At 46.5% G+C, this 21442-nt stretch overlaps 2 protein-coding genes and 2 non-coding genes across 4 annotated transcripts; 1 reads left to right on the forward strand and 3 right to left on the reverse strand.

The window, feature by feature from the left end:
• Window positions 1-383: 383 nt before the first annotated feature.
• On the reverse strand, window positions 384-547 carry LOC111544013. Its single transcript, XR_002732000.1, has one exon. It is a non-coding gene; the product is annotated as a U1 spliceosomal RNA (small nuclear RNA).
• A 708-nt stretch (window positions 548-1255) lies between these two features.
• Window positions 1256-7723, reverse strand: LOC111543582 (NADH dehydrogenase [ubiquinone] 1 alpha subcomplex subunit 11-like). Its single transcript, XM_023213553.1, is given in 3 exon segments — window positions 1256-1539; window positions 1542-1945; window positions 7495-7723. Coding segments are annotated over 2 exon segments (423 nt in total). The 5' UTR covers window positions 1741-1945; window positions 7495-7723; the 3' UTR covers window positions 1256-1315.
• A 10595-nt stretch (window positions 7724-18318) lies between these two features.
• LOC111544052 lies at window positions 18319-18482 on the forward strand. The gene has a single exon (XR_002732031.1). It is a non-coding gene; the product is annotated as a U1 spliceosomal RNA (small nuclear RNA).
• Window positions 18483-18517: 35 nt separating this feature from the next.
• LOC113219810 (40S ribosomal protein S12-like) lies at window positions 18518-19283 on the reverse strand. The gene is made up of 2 exons (XM_026447774.1): window positions 19192-19283; window positions 18518-18878 (listed from the first exon to the last, which is right to left on the reverse strand). The coding sequence occupies exons 1-2, from the start codon at window positions 19249-19251 to the stop codon at window positions 18540-18542; spliced, it is 399 nt and encodes a 132-aa protein (XP_026303559.1). The 5' UTR covers window positions 19252-19283; the 3' UTR covers window positions 18518-18539.
• Window positions 19284-21442: the final 2159 nt, after the last annotated feature.

The raw sequence follows: 21442 nt of genomic DNA on the forward strand, positions 1-21442 counted from the left end.
CAGCACCGGTCTGCGTAGTTTTTACCTGGCTCTATGAGGTGAGAACACATTCCCCGCTAGCACAGAAATCCCACAAACTCCTAAGGGTACTGCGGTTAGAAGCGGGGGCTGTGTAAAAGGTGACTGCGGGCTAGGAAAAAACATGAAGATTTTTACACAGCGTGAGAACTCAAGACACTGTAGACCATGGACCAATCTCTGCAAAACGCAGTCCCACGTAGCACTGTGCGGTATTGGCGTTTGCGCTAGCTAAGTTTTGGTAAGCCTGACGCTTCTAAGCTACTATAGAGGTGACTTGTTAATAACAACCAACACAAAAATCAGTGGAAAAAGAAAAAGGTATCCCCCGACTGACAGTCTGTTCTTGTAAACATCACAAAAGTCAGGGGAAAGCGCGAACGCAGTCCCCCACTACCACAAATTATGCAGTCGAGTTTCCCACATTTGGGGAAATCGCAGGGGTCAGCACATCCGGAGTGCAATGGATAAGCCTCGCCCTGGGAAAATCACCTTCGTGATCATGGTATCTCCCCTGCCAGGTAAGTATGAGTTCTGGGATCTCCGCCCCGCCACAGCCTCATACGTCTCACCCTTTACACGCACGGTCACTTGCCCCGCGCACTCCCGAGCCCTTCTAGCCCTGACAACTGTGACTCTCAGGTCCGACCAGCGGTCCTGAACCCGCTCCCACAGCACGGGAACTCCGTGGCGAAGCAGCAGGTGGGGAAGCAGCAGCCCCTGCGCTGCCTCATCTACATAGAAGTCGCCCTCTCCGTGATGTCACCGACAGTGTCTTTCCCAGTCCCCGTCTGCTTTTCTGCCACTCAGCAGACCAACCCGCTCCCGACCCCACAAGGGGAAGTGACGTCTGCCTCTTCCTTTTTCCCTCCCGCCCCCGCATCTGTTCTCTCCCAAAGAAGCTGATGCTTAGCCTGTGTTGTGGAGCAACCTTTGGGCGGCCAGATGGAGCCTGGGAACCCTTCTTCAAATAATGGCTTTTAATTCGCAGACTAGAACGTTTGGGATTACAAAAGAAAACGGTTCTTTTCACATCTTTATCCTTGTGATGTAGCATTCCGCTTGAAACTGGAAGTCGTTCAATGTCAGAGAGAAACCACACTTATGCAAGTAAAGAGGCTTCTCAGATGACTATAAACCAGCCTTCCTTACTGGTTTTATCACTGGTAATGTTATAAAGACATAAAGACAGTTGTCCAGTTTCATGAATCTTGTAGTTTTTTTGTTTGTTTGTTTTAGATACAGAATTTATTTCTGGACGCATTCTGCAGGCTGGAGGTCCCGGCTGGCACAGGGCTCACACCTTCGGTTTTGCAAACATCTCCCAGCCCTCCGGCAGGCCCATCTTGACCAGGGAGGCCGCTATGCCCAAGTACACGCAGGCGACGGCGCCGATCCCGTAATTGTGCGTGCATGCCCCCAGAGTCAGGCCTCTGGCGCAGCCACCGAGGAAGTAGTTCAGGGGGTCGTCGGGCTTCTCGCCGACCTGGGCGCTGATGCAGGAGGTGAGGCCAAATACGGCCCGACAGCAGCTGCAGGGAACGTGTATTGTCCGACCTTAGCCACTCCTTCAAGGAAGGTGCCCGGAGGATTGAGCCTGACTCTGTAGGCAGCGGCGGTCAGGCCAGCGACGCTGGCAATGCTGGTGGTGGTGTAGGCTTTGCGGTGGCAATCGGTGCCATCGGGGATATCCCAGTACTGACGAAGAACCTTCCGAGCCATAGCCTGCAACCTTGATCCCCCCCTTTTTTTTTTTTTTTTGATGTTGTTGTTACTGTTTTTCCAAATTCAGTACTGTAGAAAAATATGCTGCCCCTAAAGAGATGATTGGACACTCTGAAGCGTGGTGTTGGACTTTGTCATCTCTTGCACAGCCATCTCCAGACCTTAGTGCTTACCTCATGTCCTCATGTTAGTTTTTTATATTCTGCAAAGACAAAACCAAAATAATCCAAATCTGACACAAATACCTAGAATCCATTTTATTTGAGAAGTTTAACAAATGTCTGGATCATCTTTTCTTATTGGATTATAACGCAAGAAACACTGTGAAGTAAGCAAAGTTGGCATGCCCAAGTCAAAGACCATTTGAATATTTACAAGTAGATTTGAGACAGGAATAATACAGGGTGGCCACAGGATAACTAATTCTAGGCAGCAGATTTACCTGACTTGAGGCTGGGGGCTGATAAGATGCTGAAAAACCAGGGTGTGGACCAAGCTGTCTAAGACTGACTGGACCCAATGTGGTGCTGGATTTGATGTAGGTTTTAACTAGGCCCTCAATATATGCTCATTAACATACTAAATCACACACCCACCAGTGCTATGACAGTTCTGAGACCAATAGTTGATGTAAAAATGGATGGCACCACAGTTCTGAGACATCTCCACCTTTACCCAGGAATTGTCATGAATATTCCACTCCTTGGTTAAAGAAACCCATCAAGATGAAAGTCAGTGGATGGAAAATTACTAAGAGGAACTTGATTAGCTCTCAAAGGTGATTGGGAGGACTCTTGCTAAACTAGGCTCAACGGTATTCTTTTCTAAAACTGGACTTGGCAGGCCAAGAACTAATAGAGAAAAGGGCTCAGAGGAAACGGTCTAACGTTTGGTAAAAGATGGAGTCCTTGTCAACTCTACATTGAAACTTCTGCAAATAAACAAAGACCAATGGAACGGAAAAAAGCAAAGGCTATTTATTCTGAGCTTGCTATAGCACGGAGTCAGCCACTGTTACTTGTGTTTTGGCAGAAACTTGGAAGGCAGGCAGAAGGGTGGGAAAGCTTTTTAAAAAGAAAGGCTTCAGGTATGCTAATTGGAGGCTGTCAGCATAGTGAAGATGTAGATAAAGAAAATTACCCTAGAATATGTGTCTTTGGCATATTTTAAGATGGCTGTCAGAGAGCCAGCAAACAAGTAACTCTGCAAAACTGTCTTTTGTAGGGGAAATTTACACCTGCAGAGAATCTGCATTAATCCAGCCTTCCCTTGTCAGGATTGAGAGATAAAAATAAGCCCTAGGCCCTACAACCAACTGAATGGACTCCCTTGAAAGCTGTTTCTGCTGTGACAGGATAGGAGGTCAGACTGCCCACTTAAAACTCCTCCCTCACTAACCGCCATTATGAGGCCGGAGAACAGCAGAGGGAACTGGAAGTTGGATAAAAGGCAGAATTAGTAAAAGCAGAAACAGAAGCAAGGTGATGGGGGCGGGAGAGCAAGAAGCAAGATAAAAAGCAGAAGTTGAGCAGCCAAAACAAAAAGTAAGATTAAAAAAACAAGCAAGTGCAGGCGCAGCCGCTCACACCTGTAATCCCAACAGTTTGGGAGGCCAAGGTGGGCGGATCGCCTGAGTTCAGGAATTCGAGACCAGCCTGACCAACACGATGAAACCCCTTCTCTACTAAAAATATAAAAAATTAGCTGGGCATGGTTATGCATTCCTCTACTCCCAGCTACTCAGGAGGCTGAGACAGGAGAATTGCTTGAACCTGGGAGGCAGAGGTTGCAGTGAGCCAAGATCGTGCCACTGCACTCCAGACTGGCCAACCGAGCGAGACCCTGTCTTTAAAAAAAAAAAGGCAAGCAAGGACCCCATGGCCAGCAAGATCCAAACCAGTAAAGGGGCAGCTCCTCAGAGATAGGCATGTGGATTAGAGAGAAAAAGTATCCTTAACATGACTTCATATGATAATCAGCTCATTAAAGCTGATGCATATGGACTGCATATCATGCATGTACTTAAAATTATGAGATGGAGGCAACATGCAAGCACACAAGGGCCAAAGTAACTAAGCAACTCGCCTATCAATCAAAAGGCAAACACTGGCTAAAAATTAGGCATGGTTGCCTGGGCGCAGTGACTCACGCCTGTAATTCCAGGACTTTGGGAGGCTGAGGCTGGTGGATCACGAGATCAGGAGATCAAGACCATCCTGGCTAACATGGTGAAACCCTGTCTGTACTAAAATACAAAAAAAATTAGCCAGGCATGGTAGCGTGTTCCTGTAGTCTCAGTTGCTGGGGAGGCTGAGGCAGGAGAATGTCGAGAACCTGGGAGGCGGAGCATGCAGTGAGCCGAGATCGTGCCACTGCACTCCAGCCTGGGTGTCGGAGCAACACTCCATCTCAAAAAAAAAAAAAAAAAAAAAAACACCAAAGTACACCAAACTAACACTGATCTCATCTCCCAGTAAAGAGTTTAATTGACACAGGCCAGCCACAACCTGGCGGCGGGTGCGGTGGGAACCAGAGTCACGGCGCAGCTGCCTGCGACTTGCGGGTTCCTCGCAAATTGAATAAACGCCCCCTGAAGCTTCTCTTCAAGTCACAGGGAAAGGGAAGGTGGCTGCCGACCTGGCGGGAGAAGCCGCATTGACAGAAGCTGGCCCTGCCCCTGGTCCTTGAAGACAGGTTTGGCTAGGTTGATTTTGACGGGTAGGCCCAAAGAAAAGGCCCAAGGGCAGACCAAACTCCCACCCGAGATTAAGGCTTTCAAACCTCTGATCGTTTTCAGATTGGTCAGTAGAATCGCTCCTACCTGTATCAGGAGATTGCGTTTTCAAAATTCAGAGACCTGGGGTTCCTGCTGCTTGCCACACAGAAAGCCAATCACTGAGATGATTATTGCCAGGGAAGAGGCTTTAACAGGGTGCTGCAGCATAGATGAGAACTTAGCATCAGATCCATGTCCCTGACCAACAAAAATCGGAGGCTTAGATGGCAGGGAAGAAATGTAACAATGTGTAAGAAAACAGGAACTAGGCCAGGTGCGGTGGCTCACGCCTGTAATCCCAGCACTTGGCCAGGCACTGTGGCTCACGCTTGTAATCCCAGCACTGTGGGAGGCCAAGGCCGGCGGATCACCAGGTCAGGAGATCCCGACCATTCTGGCTAACAGGGTGAAACCCGTCTCTACTAAAAATACAAAAAGTAATTAGCCGGGCGTGGTGGCGAGCGCCTATAGTCCCAGCTACTCGGGAGGCTGAGGCAGGAGAATGGCGTGAACCCGGGAGGCAGAGCTTGCAGTGAGCCAAGATCACACCACTGCACTCACTCCAGCCTGGGAAACAGAGCGAGACACTAGCTAAAAAAAAAAAAAATCGGAACTAGGGAGGGGCAAGTAAGCAGTCATGATGAATGAGGGGTCCAGCATCTCATTGTCTGGGTGACTTTCAGTTCTTTGATATCTTTTTTGAGAGGCCTGAAGGAAGGAACTCAAATAAAACAAATATTAAGTTTCAAGCTTTAAGATCAGAAAGGTCTATTTCTATGTTTATCCAAAAATCTACATATGGGACTATTGGGTGGGTTTCAGACCAAGAAAGAGAGAGTGTGCATATCAAGGTCTGCAGTTAACCAAAGAGAAAAACGTAACTTTCCGACCAACAGGATGTATGGGGTCAAAAAACTACCAGCCTACAGTACTGTTTATTGGCCTGAGCATAGGGAAGGATGAAATTGCCCCAACGAAATGGGATTAAGCTGCAGGTGCGGGCTGGGTGCGGTGGCTCACATCTGTAATCCCAGCACTCGGGGAAGCTGAGGTGGGTGGATCACTTGAGATCAGGAGTTTGAGAGCAGCCTGACCAACATGGTGAAACCTCATCTCTAACAAAAGTACAAAAATAAGCAGAGTGTCATGGTGGGCACCTGTAATTCCAGCTACTAGGGAGGCTGAGGCAGGAGAATTGCTTGAACCCAGGAGATGGAGGTGTTAATGAGCCAAAATTGCGCCACTGCTCTCCAGCCTGGATAACAGACCGAGACACCTTCTCAGACAAAAATAAAAACAAAAAGCTGCAGGTGGAAAAGAATCTGGATTTTGGTTCATAGCTCCTGGGGCTTTCCTCAGTAGTTTCTTTTATCTTGAAAAAGGAACCCTGTCTCAATTTCTGCATCTCTCTGAGTCCTTTTGGAGATTGAGGATGGTGAGGTCTCAGTGCTTGGCCCCCTTCTAACTCTGGGTACCTCCCCTCCCGTGGCTCAACCTGGTCCAGTGCAGAGGCTCCAACTCCGACGACCATCTCCCTTGCCCCGCTTTGCTCCCAGCAAAGGCCATTTCTAGGTCAGTTGAGTTATAACCAGGACAGCTCGCTCCGAGATTTTTTGGCTCTGGAAGGCCTTGAAGGCTGTGGTCCTGCAGAAAGCTGTCTCCCTCTTGTGGAGGAAGTGACCCCCGCTGGAGAAAGTGTGGAGGGAAGCCAGGGCTGCACCTGCAGGGAGGAGCTGAGGCAAGCGGTGGTTTGTGGCTCTCAGTGCAAAAGACATTTGTCATCTGAGAGGCTGGACTCAGTTATTATAATTTTCAATTTCGTCAATAAAATCTGAATGGAAATTTGTTTTCTTACTTGTGGAAACCTCACAAGACCTCCCATCTTACATTCCAGGGAGAATAGCAGGGTATTCCGCCAAGACATAGGTTAGACTGCGGTTCTGATCTGCAGGCCTCGATGCCCTGCGCAGGGGCACCAGGGCACGGGCAAAGCCCTTCCCCTACACAAAGCAAGGGTGTTATGTCTACAACCGAACCGGGACACTAAGAGCCGCCAAAATGCACTGTTTTCATTCCAAAGAAAACCATCAGTTCTGAGTACAACTTCTATGTGGCTCTACTAGCTGAGTACACGTTACCCAGCACAGAAATCCTACAAACTCCCGTGAATGCTGTAGTGAAAAGCAGGAGCTGCCCGGGCAAGATGGATCACACCTGTAATCCCAGCACTTCCGAAGGCTGGGCGGATCACTTGAGCCCAGCAGTTGGGAGGCCAGCCTGAGCAAAATGGTGAAACCGCTACGAAAAAAGAAAAAAAGAAAGAGAAAGAGGAAAAGAAAACGAGAAACAAAGGAAACAGAGAAAGAAACGAAAACAAAGAAAAAAGAAAATGAAAAACCTAGCCGTGCGTCGTGGCGTGTGGTTGCCTTACTCGGGAGCCTGAGATGGGAAGATCGCGTCACTTCTCCAGCCTGGGCAATACAGCGAAACCCTTGTCTCAGAAAAGAAAAAAAAAAAAAAAAAGCAGAGACTAAGAAGTAGCTCCGAGGATAGCAGAGAACACCAAAGTTTGTAAGAAATATCAGAAACCCTAGGACCACAACATTCACAAAGCTGTGGGACCTAAATCCCGGAGCTCCGCCTAACAAGCTAAGCGACAGTTAATCTGGGAGACCATCCCAAAAAAATCTGAAATTTCTTTCCCTAAAACACAAGGATTTAACTATCCGTAACCCAACTCTTCTAAAACCAACCACAAACGACTAGCTCGAAACTAAGGCTCTGGAAAAACTAGACATCCCTCCATTATTTTTGCAACAACTAAACAAGAAAAGAAGGAAACACAATACTCCACTACCACAAACTATACAATCTATTTTCCCACATCCAAAGTGCAATGGATAAGTCACAAAACGAAAAAAACGCCCTCCATAATCATAACGTTTTCTTCTCCTAACGGATTTAATATTTCGCACCTCCGCCCCGCCACAGCCTCATACGCCTCATCCTTTTCACGCACGGTCACTTGCCCCGCGCACTCCCGAGTCCTTCTAGCCCTGACACACAACTGGGACTCTCAGGTCCGACCAGCGGTCCTGAATCCGCTCCCACAGCACGGGTATTCCTTCACGGCGAAGCAGCAGGTGGAGAAGCAGCAGCCTCTGCGCTGCCTCATCTACATAGAAATCGCCCTATCCGTGATGTCACCGGCAGCTCTTTTCCCTGTCCTCGTCTGCTCTTCCGCCCTAGCCTCCGCCTACTCAGCCTATCTATTTGCTGTCGGAGCTGCCGGGGGAAGTGACGTCTATCTCTTCCTCCTTTTTCTCTCGCCATTGTTTTTTGGGGAGGTGCATAGAGTCTCCGCATCTGGTCTTCCCCGAAAGAGGGTGGTACTTGACTTGTGTCCTGAAGATAACCCTTCTGGCGACCAACTGGAAGCATGTGCACCGTTCTTCAGATAATGTCTTTTAATGGGCAGACTAGAACGTTTAGGATTGCAAAGAAAACCGGTTGCTTTCAAACCTGTTTGTCTTTGTGATGTAGCATTACACTTAAAGTTGAAAGTCGTTCAATGTCAGAGAGAAACCATATCTATGAAACCAGAGAGGCTGTTCAGATGGGTGCAAACGAGCCGTCCTTACTGGTTTTACCACTAGAAGTGTTACACAGACAGTTGTCCAATTTCATGAATCTTGAAGGATGTTTGTTGTTGTTTTTTCAAATGCGGTGTAATACAAAAATATGTGGCCCCTGCAGAGATGATTGGGCACTCTCAAGCATGGTGATGGGCTTTGTCATCTCTTCCACAGCCATCTCAGAACCTTAGTGCTTACCTCATGTTAGTATTTTATATTCTCCAAAGACCAAATAATCCTAATTTGACAAAAAAAAAAAAAAAAAAAAAAATCTAGGGTATGTCTTATTTGAGACGCTTAACAAATGACTGGATTATCTTCCTTGTATGTAACCCACAAAACATTGTAAAGTAGAGCAAAATTGGAAAGCTCAAGTCAAAGACCATTGAACATTTACAGGTAGATTCTATTCAGTTTCTCAAATCACGAAACATGAAATGGAGGGGTCTCCTTTGGAGACCATAAAGCCTGTGACATGGTGGCCAGTTAGGTCACTGGAAAGCATAGCAAAATATTGACAATGAGGGATTAGGTGAGAGTGTAGCAACTAAATACTAAATGCTTCATCCAGATGCCATTCCCTGGATACTGACAGGGAGACCCATTGTCCAGGTAATATTGGAAAAATACTTTCTATAGTGTAAACCACAAATAAAATTCTAAGCCCCTCAACTATTTGAATGCACGCCTCCTCTCAGCCAAGGTCATTCCAAAGTTAGCCTGAAAAACTAGTTCAGACCATGATGGGAAGTAGGGGTGAGATATGCCTCGTTATACCCTCCTTCCTTTGGAATTCAGGCACAACTGACCAGCACATCTGACCAGGCCCAACAGGCATTACAACAGAGATCTTAAGACTTTTGTAGCAATAAGACACCAAATTCCAGCCTGACTCTAGTGTAGCATCACATGACAGATAGCAGGGCCTGAAAGAAATAAAAATATTTTACCCTAAAATATATTTTTTATCATATTTTGAAATGTCCCTACAAAGTTGTCTCTTGTGGGGAAAGTCTACATGCTATAGGGAATCCCTTTCCAGGTCTTTTCCCTAATCCAGGCACCTTTGAAAGTCTGATAAGAAACACTTACAATCAATTCTCTCTGAAGCCTGCTACCTGGAGGCTTCATCTGCATAATACGAACACTACCTTAACAGGAGACTCCCTTCTGTGGATTCCAGGTCTTTAGATAAACTCTTTCAACCAATTGCCAATCAAAGTATCAGAAAATAATATCTGGTAACTATTTACTTATGCATACATATTAGTAGAATTTTGGAGGTGGGCACAGTGGCTCATGCCTGTAATCCCAGCACTCCCTCACGAGGCTGGCAGATTGCCTGAGGCCCAGAGTTTAAGGCCAGCCTGAGAAACATGGTGAGACCCTATCTCTACCCAAAAAAAAATTAGCCAGGCATGGTGGTGAGCACCTGTGGTCCCAGCTACTCAGGAGGCTGAGGTGGGAGGACTACTTGAGCCTGGGAGGTGAAGGTTGCAGTGACCCAAGCTTGCAGCGCTGCACTTCAACCTGGGTGACAGAGGAATGGGCCTTCACTAGACACTGAACCTGCTGGCAGCTTGATCTTGGACTGCCCATCCTCCATAACTGTGAGCAATAAATTTTTGTTGTTTGTAAGTTACTCTGTGGCATTTTGTTACAGCAGCACAACTGGATTAAGACATCAACCTGACCTTAAGAAATCATCTGAAATCAGTCTTGGCTCTGATGGGAAACAAGGGGCACACTCGGATGTGTGATTTAAAGAGAGTTTTATGAAGAGAATATTTATAAATATATAGACAGGATCAAAATAACCCAACAAAGGACTGAGAGGCGCTCAGAATCCAGAATCAGCAGAGTAGTTGTATTGCCTGTAGGACTGGATTGTTGTATAAGTCTGTTCAGGTTGCCATAACAAAATACCATACACCAAGTGGCTTAAACTATGGAAATGTATTTCTTACACTTATGGAAGTTGGGAAGTCCGAGATAAAGGTGCTAGCAAAGCAGATTTCTTTCTAAGGTCTCTTCCTATGGCCTGAAAGTGGCTATAGTTTCACTCTGTGCCCATGTGACCATTTCTTTGTGCACCAGGGGGAAGGCAGAGGAGCAAGCTTTCTCATGTCTCTTCTTATAATGAAATTAAATTCATCATGAGGACCCCTATCTCATAACCTCATTTAATCCTGATTACCTCTCAAAGGCCCCAGCTGCATAAACTATCACATTGGGGGTTAGGGCTTCAACATTTAAGTGTGGGAGTTGGTGTTCACAATTCAGTCAACTGGAGTGGAAATTGAAATGGGAAAGGAAACCAGTAGTTACTAGAGAGACCTATTGCCTTGGGGAGGATCACTGGACAGGACTATGGTCTTTGGAGGAATCAGTGAGTGACAACTGACAAGATTCTTTCTGTGAAAATAAGTAATTTAAAATGTAAGTTGTTGGAACTCCAAATTATTTTGAGCCTTAAAAAAATGTGAGTATTGGCCAGGCACCATGGCTCATACCTGTAATCCCAGCACTTTGGGAGGCTAAGGCGAGTGGATCACTGAGATCAGGAGTTCGAGACCAGCCTGACCAACATTGAGAAACCTCATCTCTACTAAAAATACAAAATTAGCCGAGTGTGGTGGCACATGTCTGTAATCCCAGCTACACAGGAGGCTGAGGCAGGAAAATCACTTGAACCAGGAAGGCAGAGGTTACAGTGAGCTGAGATCATGCCATTGCACTCCAGCCTGGATAACAAGAGCGAAACTCCATCTCAAAAAATAAATAAATGAAATTTTAAAAAGTGAGTATGGAGCCTAAGTCACATGAGAAGCACCTGTAAACTAGGCAGTTGTAACCTTTGTTTCTCTGATTATAGATTGGCCTTCTTCCTTACATGCATTGTTTTCTAACACGTTATATAAATTGCTGAAGCGTGCCAGGGAAGGTTGCTTCCCTCTTCACTGCTGATTTTCATTATACATTAACTTCCTTCTTACCTTGCTGCCATAAAGACTTCATGGCTATTGCATTGTCTTAAGATGGAATGTTAAACACACTCCTTTAAATTGGAAAGGAAATGTGAGCCAGCTACAAAGAAGAAAACAAGCAGTATGGAAAGAAAAAAGGGTCAGGCACAGTGGGGCTCACGTCTGTAATCCCAGCACTTTGGGAGGCGGAGGCGGGCGGATCACTAGAGGTCAGGAGTTTGAGACCAGCCTGGCTCATATGGTGAAATCCCATCTCTACTAAAAATACAAAAAATTATCTGGGCATGGTGGTGGGCACCTGTAATCCCAGCTATTCAGGAGGCTGAGACAGGAGAATCACTTGAAACCAGAAGGCAGAGGTTGCAGTGAGCCAAGATCACACCACTGCACTCCGGCCTTAGCAACAGAATGAGACTCCACCTCAGAACAAAAAACAAACAAACAAAAAACAAACAAACAAAAACTTCTGCAACTAATTTGTTGAACTCTTAAAGCAGCCTTGTATAGAAAATGTTGTGATCCTATTAAATTTTTTTTTCTTTCTGTGTCAGCAAGAACTTGACTTTTGACTTTGCAGCACTGACCCCATTTCTCTGGAGTCCGTGTGCCCTGATTGGCTATTCCCCAATTTTCATTTGAATAAACTCTTTTAATATTTACCATTAGTTCCCATAAGCAGAATGAATAAACTCTTTAACATTGAATTCGGAACCTTTCAATTATTTCAGGTGGACATCTCCTTGGTCAAACTCTAATCAGGCTCTTCTGAGTCCTCTTCTCACTAGGCCTCAACTATTGAGCTTCTGTGTTCCTCTCTGCATTGTTCAATCTCAGCAAGAATCCTTCTCAGTCAATTTAGCCAGAACTCCCCATCCTCAATAGCTGATCACTCATAATATCTAACAGGGCTCCTCATCCTTCACCATCCGCTAGGTGATGTCTGATCACCCTGCATTCAGCAAGAATCCTATTATGTTGGCTTAGCCATGCGGGAAACCCAAAATATGCCACCCCAGAATGCACTTCTTTGGTGTATTTGGAGGTGGCTATTTAGAGGGGCTGCAGAGGTTACTAACGGGTCTCACCCCAAAAAGGGACTCTTTCCTGTTTAGTATTGCAAAGCCAATGTATGAAAGCAAGAGTGAGCATCAAGCAGCGCAGGCTCTATTCAATGGCATTGGAGAATTAGGAGCATAGCATGGAATTGGAGAAGTTGTATAGTTTGCAAATCACCTTCTCAGCTACTGAGAACCAGGAAGTTACAAATATATAGGATCTTTAATGAAAGGAATGAGCAAGGTGAGGAATATTCATGGTTTTCTTAGGAAGGGATGGAATTTTTCCTAGAATCATGGAACCACCTCTTTTCTGTCCTTTCTTGGTCTCTTCTGTTCATTGTCACAGTGATTGTCAACTGTCATGCGCTGATGGATAGTGGATTATAATAATCCAATTTAGCATGGAAATTGGATTATAATAAAGCTAGATGTTTTTCAGAGGTTGCGTAAGCTGCCATCACGGATTTCACCAGCTTCAGCTGGTTTATTCCCAAGAAGAAACTTCTGACCACAGACATCCTGTTTCCTAAAAATAAGCAGAGTTAAAGGTGAGTAGGAATTCAGCCATGTCATGTAGGCACTGCAATGGGCAACAATATCTGGGTAGGGGTCCAGGTAAGTCATGTACGCAGTGCAATAGGTAACAGTCACAGAAATACCTATGAAAAGCTGTCCTTTTGTCAGGGAGATTAGCATGTGTAGAGGAAGTAAACTTCAACTGCAAATAGGCTTTCTTTGAGACCTTCTTATCTGCTTTATCTGGATCCAGATAAGATTAACTCACAGGAAAAGGAAACAAAAGGTCCCATATTTCTAAAAGTCTGACAGAGAAACTTTTTTTTTTTTTTTTTTTTTTTTGGTGAGAGAGAGTCTTACTCTGTCACCCAGGCTGGAGTGTGCAGTAGTGCAATCTTGGCTCACTGCAACCTCTGCCTCCCAGGTTCAAGCGATTCTCATGACTCAGCCTCCCGAGTAGCAGGAATTACAGGTGCCCACCACCACACCCGGCTAATTTTTGTATTTTTAATAGAGATGGGGTTTTGCCATGTTGGCCAGGCTGGTCTTGAGCTTCTGACCTCTAATGATCTGCCCACCTCCGCCTTCCAAAGTGCTGGGATTACAGGCATGAGCCACCACATCTGGTGGAGGGCTGCTTCTTGAGAGACTTCATTTGCATCACAACACAGTCGTTGCTCACCATGTCTTTCCTCCTCTCAACCTCCCAAAACCTGTGGCCACCACCCCCTGAGAACTCCAAGCCACTAGTCCTTTATGTGCTGCATATAAACTTCAACCATATGACCTTCTTTGAGGCTTTTTTTTTTCTTTTTTTTTTTAGACAGAGTTTTGCTTTTGTTGCCCAGGTTGGAGTGCAGTGGCATGGTCTCAGCTCACCCCAACATCTGCCTCCCAGGTTCAAGCGATTCTCCTGCCTCAGTCTCCCGAGTAGCTGGGATTACAGGCATGTGCCACCACATCCGGCGAGTTTTGTATTTTTCTTTTTCTTTTTTTTTTTTGAGACAGAGTCTCGCTCTGTTGCCCAGGCTGGAGTGCAGGGGCCAGATCTCAGCTCACTGCAAGCTCCGCCTCCTGGGTTTACGCCATTCTCCTGCCTCAGCCTCCCGAGTAGCTGGGACTACAGGTGCCCGCCACCTCGCCCAGCTAGTTTTTTGTATTTTTTTAGTAGAGACGGGGTTTCACCGTGTTAGCCAGGATGGTCTCGATCTCCTGACCTCGTGATCCGCCCATCTCGGCCTCCCAAAGTGCTGGGATTACAGGCTTGAGCCACCGCGCCCGGCCGAGTTTTGTATTTTTCATAGAGACGGGGTTTCTCCATGTTGGTCAGGCTTGTCTCGAACGTCTAACCTCAGGTGATCATGATCCACTCGCTTCTGCCTCCCAAAGTGCTGGGATTATAGGCATGACCTACTGTGCCCGGCCTGAGGCTCGTATTTTTATGTGACTGAATTAGTCAGGGTTCTCTAGAGAGACAGAACTAATAGGATAGATATATAAAGGAGTTTATTAAGTATTAACTTACACAATCACAAGGTCCCACAATATGGACCAGTATGCTGTCTGCAAGCTTACGGAGCAGGAGAGTCAGTTCAAATCTCAAAACTGAAGAACTTGGAGTCTGATGTTCCAGGGCAGGAAGCATCCAGCACAGGAGAAAGATGTAGGCTGGCAGGATAGGCCAGTCTTGCATGTTTGTGTTTTTCTGCCTGCTTTATATTCATCTGCAGCAGATTATATTGTGCCCACCAGATTGAGGGTGGGTCTGCCTTCCCCAGCCCATTGACTCAAATGTTACTCTCCTTTGGCAACACCCTCACAGACACGCCCAGGATCAATACTTTCATCCTTCAATCCAATCAAGTTTGTGAGAAACAAATTCACCCGTCTACACCCAAACAATGAACTCAGAGACCAGGAGAACGGTGAAAGTGAGACTTTTAATGACGGTCTTGCAAGATCGGGTGTCTGGCATGCAGGCACACCCAGCACAGTTTCAACAAGCAATTTATGCCCTAGAGCACAGGTCCCTCCCCAGTTCCTCATAGCCTGAGTAGTAGTGGGTCACAATCTTCCCAGACATCACCTATTGATTGTTCTTCAAGTATATTCTTTAGGTCTTTCTGCTGCATTTTATTGCAGCCCACAATGCATTATGAATGCCTCAGGACTTTTCAAACATTTGACTTACGGCCCTAGTGGCTGCACTTAGCTGACAAGAAAGGGTACAATTATCTATGTTTCTTTTTTTTTTTTTTTTTTTTTTTTTGAGATGGAGTCTCGCTCTGTCACCTAGGCTGGAGTGCAGTGGCTGGATCTCAGCTCACTGCAAGCTCCGCCTTCCGGGTTCACACCATTCTCCTGCCTCAGCCTCCCGGGTAGCTGGGACTACAGGTGCCCACCACCTCGCCTGGCTAGTTTTTTGTAGTTTTTAGTAGAGACGGGGTTTCACCCTGTTAGCCAGGATGGTCTCGATCTCCTGACCTCGTGATCCGCCCGTCTTGGCCTCCCAAAGTGCTGGGATTACAGGCTTGAGCCACCGCGCCCGGCAATTATCTATGTTTCAAGCTAGCTTAAACTAAATTTCTTGGTGGAGTGGGGAGGGGTACATGAGGGGGGCCCCTCCGATAGACACCTGGCACTGGGTGAAAGGGAAAGAAGGAAGGTGGAGGGTGGCTCAGCACATTCTGCTTCTTTATCTCTTTATTTCCAGGTAGCCTGCCTAAACCTATACCAAGCCACGTAGAATTGAAAATAGACTATCACATATAGGTTATTTCCTACAATTCCCTCCTTTTTCTTTTTCTTTGTTTTTTTTGAGATGGAGTCTTGCTCTGTGGCCCAGGCTGGAGTGCAATGGCGCAATCTTGGCTCACTGCAAGCTCCGCCTCCCGGGTTCATGCCATTCTCCTGCCTCAGCCTCCCGAGTAGCTGGGACTACAGGCGCCACCACCACGCCCGGCTAATTTTTTTTTTTTTTTTTTTTTTTTTTGTATTTCTAGTAGAGACAGGGTTTCTCCGTGCTAGCCAGGATAATCTCGATCTCCGACCTCGTGATTCATCCGCCTCGGCCTCCCAAAGTGGTGGGATTACAGGCATGAGCCACTGCGCCCGGCCTACAATTCACTCTTTTTTCTTTTTACCCTTTTTGGTTTCATTTTCACTTAAATTGCTTTTTCAAACGTTCCAGAAGTTGTTTACTTTTTTTTTTTTTTTTAAGACAGAGTTTCACTCTGTTGCCCAGGCTGGAGTGCAGTGGGGTAATATCGGCTCACTGCAACCTCCGCCCTCCCAGGTTCAAGTGATTCTCCTGCCTCAGCCTCCTGAGTAGCTGGGATTACAGGCGCGCTGTAATTTTTGTATTTTTAGTAGAGATGAGGTTTCACCATGTTGGTCAGGCTGGTCTTGAATTCCTAACCTCAGTGATCCACCTGCTTCAGCCTCCCAAAGTGCTGGGAATATAGGCGTGAACCACCGTGCCAAGCCAAAAGTTGTTTACTTTCTTCCTCATAGGAGGAGGAGCTTATTTGGTTTCTAATAATAGTAGGTTATTTTGTTGGAACATCAGGGGCATCTGTTTACTGATAGCTGTTTTAATAAACCGTAGTGTTATATATATATTATATATTATATATAGTAGTAGTGTTAAACCCCTTACGCAAGTAACGATGCAACATCTTATGTCAATGACAGAATCTGATAAGTTGGAAGAGTATACTGTAGAAGATACATACTTCACTTTTTTTTTTTTTTTGAGGTGGAGTCTCGCTCTGTCGCCCAGGTTGTAGTGCAGTGGTGCGATCTCGGCTCACTGCAACCACCGCCTCCTGCGTTCATGCAGTTCTCTTGCCTCAGCCTCCTGAGTAGCTGGGATTACAGCCGCCCACCACCACGCCCGCCCAATTTTTGTATTTTTAGTAGAGACAGGGTTTCATCATGTTGGCCACGCTGGTCTTGAACTCCTAACCTCAGGTTATCCACCCACCTTGGCCTCCCAAAGTGCTGGGATTACAGGCGTGAGCCACCACGCCCGACCCATACTTCACTATTGAAACAAACTTTTTTTGTTATAGAAGAAAAAAATTGTGCAGTTAACAGTGTCAGAGACAGTGAAAATACAAAACAAGAACTGCTTACAAGACAGGAGCACTCAGCTGACCAATCCGCTGCAGGAGCCAGGGGAAGTGACTTATGCCTCTCCCTTCTTTCCCTCCTGTCCCCGCCCCTTGTCCCCGCCCCTTGTCTCCTGCAAAGAAGCGGGTACTTCTGTGTACTCCTGCAAAGCGGGTACTTCTTTTCCTCCTGTCCCCGCCCCTTGTCTCCTGTAAAGAAGCGGATACTGTGTCCTGTGGAGGTCCCCTTTGGCGGCCAGCTGGAAGCCCGTGCACCCGTCTTCAAATAATGGCTTTCAATGAGCAGACTAGAACGTTTAGGATTACAAAGGAAACCCATTCCTTTCAAACCTGGTTATCTTTGCGGTGTGGCACCGTGTGCATATCTTGGTTAAAACGCATTAAAGGCCACTGCACTCCACCCTGGAGACTAGAGGTGACTGTGTCTCAAAAAAAACAAAAACAGTCTTCCCTCCTCCCAAAAGCATTAGACGTCAAGGCTGGCGGGAATGTCTGTTCTCTTGAAAGTTCAATATCATTATTCAATAGTTTAAATTCACTGTAGTTTCAACCTATTGGTATGGAAAGTGTTTTGAATTGTACTGTTTTTTTTCTATCCTCTTTCTGAAATGCATGCTAATTGCGTTTGGACCTTGGACATTTACCTTCCTGAACTTTTCTCTCCTGTTTTTACATTCTTATTTTGGTTTCTGGGAAATATTCTTGACATTATCTTCAACTTAATTTTTGTTCTTGCTTCTACTATTTTAGTTTAATTTCCAAGTATTTTGATATTGAACTTTCAAGAGAACAGACATCCCTGCCAGCCTTGACGTCTAATGCTTAGGGGGGAGTGTTTTTGTTTTTTTGAGACACAGTCACCGCTTGTCGCCCAGGGTGGAGTGCAGTGGCCTTTGATGCCTTTTAACGAAGATATGCACACAGTGCCACATCACACAGATAACCAGGTTTGAAAGGAATTCGTTTCCTTTGTAATCCTAAACGTTCTAGTCTGCTCACTGAAAGCTATTATTTGAAGAAGGGTGCACAGGCTTCCAGCTGGCCGCCAAAGGGGACCTCCACAGGACACAGATTAAGTACCCGCTTCTTTGCGGGAGACGAGGGGCGGGGACAGGAGAGAAAGAAGGAAGAAACATAAGTCACCTCCCCCGGCTTCGGCAGCGGGTTGGTCCGCTGAGTGGCGGAGGATGAAGCGGAAGAGCAGACGGGGACAGGAAGGCGCTGTCGGTGACATCACGGAGAGGGCGATTTCTATGTAGATGAGGCAGCGCAGGGGCTGCTGCTTCCACACCTGCTGCTTCGCCACGAAGGAGTTCCCGTGCTGTGGGAGCGGGTTCAGGACCGCTGGTCGAACCTGAGAGTCCTAGTTGTCTGTCAAGGCTAGAAGGACTCGGGAGTGCGCGGGGCAAGTGACCGTGCTTGTAAAGGGGGAGACTATGAGGCTGTAGCGGGGAGGAGGTGTCAGAACTCATACTTACCTGGCAGGGGAGACACCATGATCACGAAGGTGGTTTTCCCAGGGCGAGGCTTATCCATTGCACTCCGGATGTGCTGACCCCTGCGATTTCCCCAAATGTGGGAAACTCGATTGCATAATTTGTGGTAGTGGGGGACTGCGTTCGCGCTTTCCCCTGGGTTGTTGTTTTAAGAGTAGGCTTTTGTGTGTGTGTGTGAGCCAAAGATTTATTTATTCATTTCTTGCATTTGAAGTACTCTTCGATAACATCCTTAACCTGAGACTCCTTTCCATAGTTCTTAACTACTACACAACTGCAACCGACCACTTTATGGGATTTTCCCCCTCTGTTAATTTTACAGAGGCCTACCCATTCTCCTAGTTTTTTGTTGTCATCAACCTTAATTAGGTTGATTTGGTGTTCAGCACAAAGGGTCTCCACCAACTTGACATACATAGGCTCATCACAGTTGGATGCAAGCACACAAAGATGGGTTTGGCGCTTGTCTAAGGCTTTGGCAGCTTCGCGAATTCCACGTGCTAGGCCATCGTGGATGAGGGCGGTCTTCAGCACCTCTTTTTTTTTTTTTTTTTTTTCCTGAGACGGAGTCTCGCTCTGTCACCCAGGCTGGAGTGCAGTGGCCGGACCTCAGCTCACTGCAAGCTCCGCCTCCCAGGTTCACACCATTCTCCTGCCTCAGCCTCCCGAGTAGCTGGGACTACAGGCGCCGCCACTTCGCCCGGCTAGTTTTTTGTATTTTTTAGTAGAGTCGGGGTTTCACCGTGTTAGCCAGGATGGTCTCGATCTCCTGACCTCGTGATCCGCCCGTCTCGGCCTCCCAAAGTGCTGGGATTACAGGCTTGAGCCACCGCGCCCGGCCCAGCACCTCTTGTAAAGCAGTATTAACGTCCATTACACCTCCAGCAGCAATGCCTTCCTCGGCCATGGCGGTGGGTTACGGGTGAAGCGACCTTGAACGCACGGAAGCCTCCGCCTCCGCGCGACTCCGCGGCGGCAGGGAAAGAGCAAGAGTAGATTTTTTTTTGCTATGGTAACGCGTGTTAGACGTTAGTATAAACTACCAAACGAGTTTTCATTCCCGTTTGTAACACAGGAACTAAGGATGTTACCCGATAGTCTTTCTCACGCTTGTAATCCCAACAGTTTGTTAGCGGGGGCGAATATGGTGAAGGCGTCTGAACTAATCTGTAGAAGTAAAGAGCCAATTACAAATATTTATTAACAGCATGCAGTCCACGGGAATGCGTGGTGGGACCCGGCTTACTGAAACCTCTGCCTCCTGCGCTCAAGCTATTCTCCTGCCTCAGAGAATACTCAGTCTCCCGAGTAACAGAGATTACAGGCGCAGGCCACCAAAAAGTTAGGCCTGGCTTATTTTTTGAATTTTTAGTAGAGACAGGGTTTTACCATATTGGTCAGGCTGGTCTTGAACCCTGACCTCAAGTTATCCTCCTGCCTGGGCCTCCCAAATGTTGGGATTACAGGCCTGAGTCACCGCGCCCGGCCTGTTTGCAGGCTTTACAGACACATTTTGTTTACAAGCTTTACAGGCACAGTTCAATTGCAGTTAGTGTTCTTTTGTTTTTTGTTTTTGTTTTAGTTTTTCCAAATGTGGCCCAAGGAAGCCAAAATTTAGACAACCCTGCTTTAGAGAGTTTGATTCACGGTTCCACTGGGTTATGCTTATTGCCTATAATTCCATTTGATATTTTCCAAATTTGATTTTTTAAAAACTGTTTTCCTGAAGCACCCTAAAGCTTTCCTAATAATATGGGAACTTAAGCCAGATTGGATGTTACAAAACCCAACTGGAATCCTGCAACTTCTAATCTTAATGTTAGATCACGAAGCAAAACACCCACCAGTCCAAGAGTCAGGGAAGCTGAAGATCATGCCTGAGCTGTAACAACGCCCTTCCCAGTATACAAAAGCGTATAACAGCCAGTTGAATTCTATCTTCCAAATGTCTCCTGTGGCCCAGGCTAACCCAGAGCCATCTAAAGATGGCAAATCTGGGAAACGTGCATTAAGCTTAGCAAAACTGACACATTACAAATCCACCACAGTTCACTTCTTCTCAAGGTGGCATCAATGTACACCTTCCTCCTCCTCCTTTTTTCCTCCTCTTCCTCGTCTTTCTCTTCTTCCTCCTCTTTTTTCCTCCTTGTAAAACCATACTTAAGGTTCATATAAAGACAATAGGAAAATCATACTTATTCAGTGAAAATATTCCAACCCTTTCCCCAACAGGGTAAAGTCTTTCATTTGCCTTTGAATGATGTTCACTCCTTTTTTAGCTAGATCACATTCCATATTTGCTATCCTGTAACCTAAATATTGAGATTTCTAAAAGTTAACTATTAATGAATACCCTACCTAGTCTGATGGAAGAGGAGAATTCTCAAGAAAAGTATTGGTTAATATGTACCCAAATGTATTCATCTCAAAATAAAGAAGAAATACTCATAACTATTACAAGTCCTCATTTCTGCAACTGTCGCTGGCCCTAACTGGTATTTGTAACTATCTTCACATCTTGCCCTCACAGCCATTTCCTTTGGGCGTGGGCCGGTGGACGTGAGCGTGGGAAAGACCAGAACCCGCGGTGTCCCCCACCGCACCATCCTCTGGTCTCCAGAGGTGGAATGCACCGGGCAGGGACCTTTGCTGAATTCTAAACTAGCTCTCGGAATACAAGAACAGCTGCCTTTGAGAAACAGTTCAGGTCTCCATATTCCAGACTTCCTAGTAGGGTTAAACGCTTAATGTTCACACAGGAATTCATGGTTCTCCTAAAACCCTGCTGTGGAATGCCTTCCTTCACCGAGCATTTACTGGGCGCCTACTAGGTGCTAGGCTGGCTCTGGGCTCTGGGCTGCAGCCTGTGCAAACTCCAGGTCCCTGTGTGGTGGATTCCACCTCTGAAGGCCCGAGGGCTGCGCGGTGAGGACACCACGGGTCTGGTCCTTCCCACGCTCGCGTCCACTGGCCCAGGCCAGTGACTGTGAGCGCAAGGTGTGAAGCGGGGCTAAGAATGGGAAAGGGAGTGACTTCCGCCGGAGGGGCTGCAATTGTCACCTGTGGAGGGGCCGGCGATTTTTGAGACGGTGAAGAGC

Source organism: Piliocolobus tephrosceles, chromosome 1, assembly GCF_002776525.5.
Source record: "Piliocolobus tephrosceles isolate RC106 chromosome 1, ASM277652v3, whole genome shotgun sequence".
In the NCBI taxonomy this organism is placed as follows: domain Eukaryota; kingdom Metazoa; phylum Chordata; class Mammalia; order Primates; family Cercopithecidae; genus Piliocolobus; species Piliocolobus tephrosceles.

What these genes read in the sequence shown, in the direction of transcription:
- LOC113219810 (XM_026447774.1), bottom strand. Translation starts at nt 19,251, where the DNA reads ATGGCCGAGGAAGGCATTGCTGCTGGAGGTGTAATGGACGTTAATACT. An exon ending in TTAATACTGCTTTACAAGAG is followed by an intron (nt 18,879 to 19,191) that starts GTGCTGGGCCGG and finishes AAAAAAAAAGAG; the next exon opens with GTGCTGAAGACCGCCCTCAT.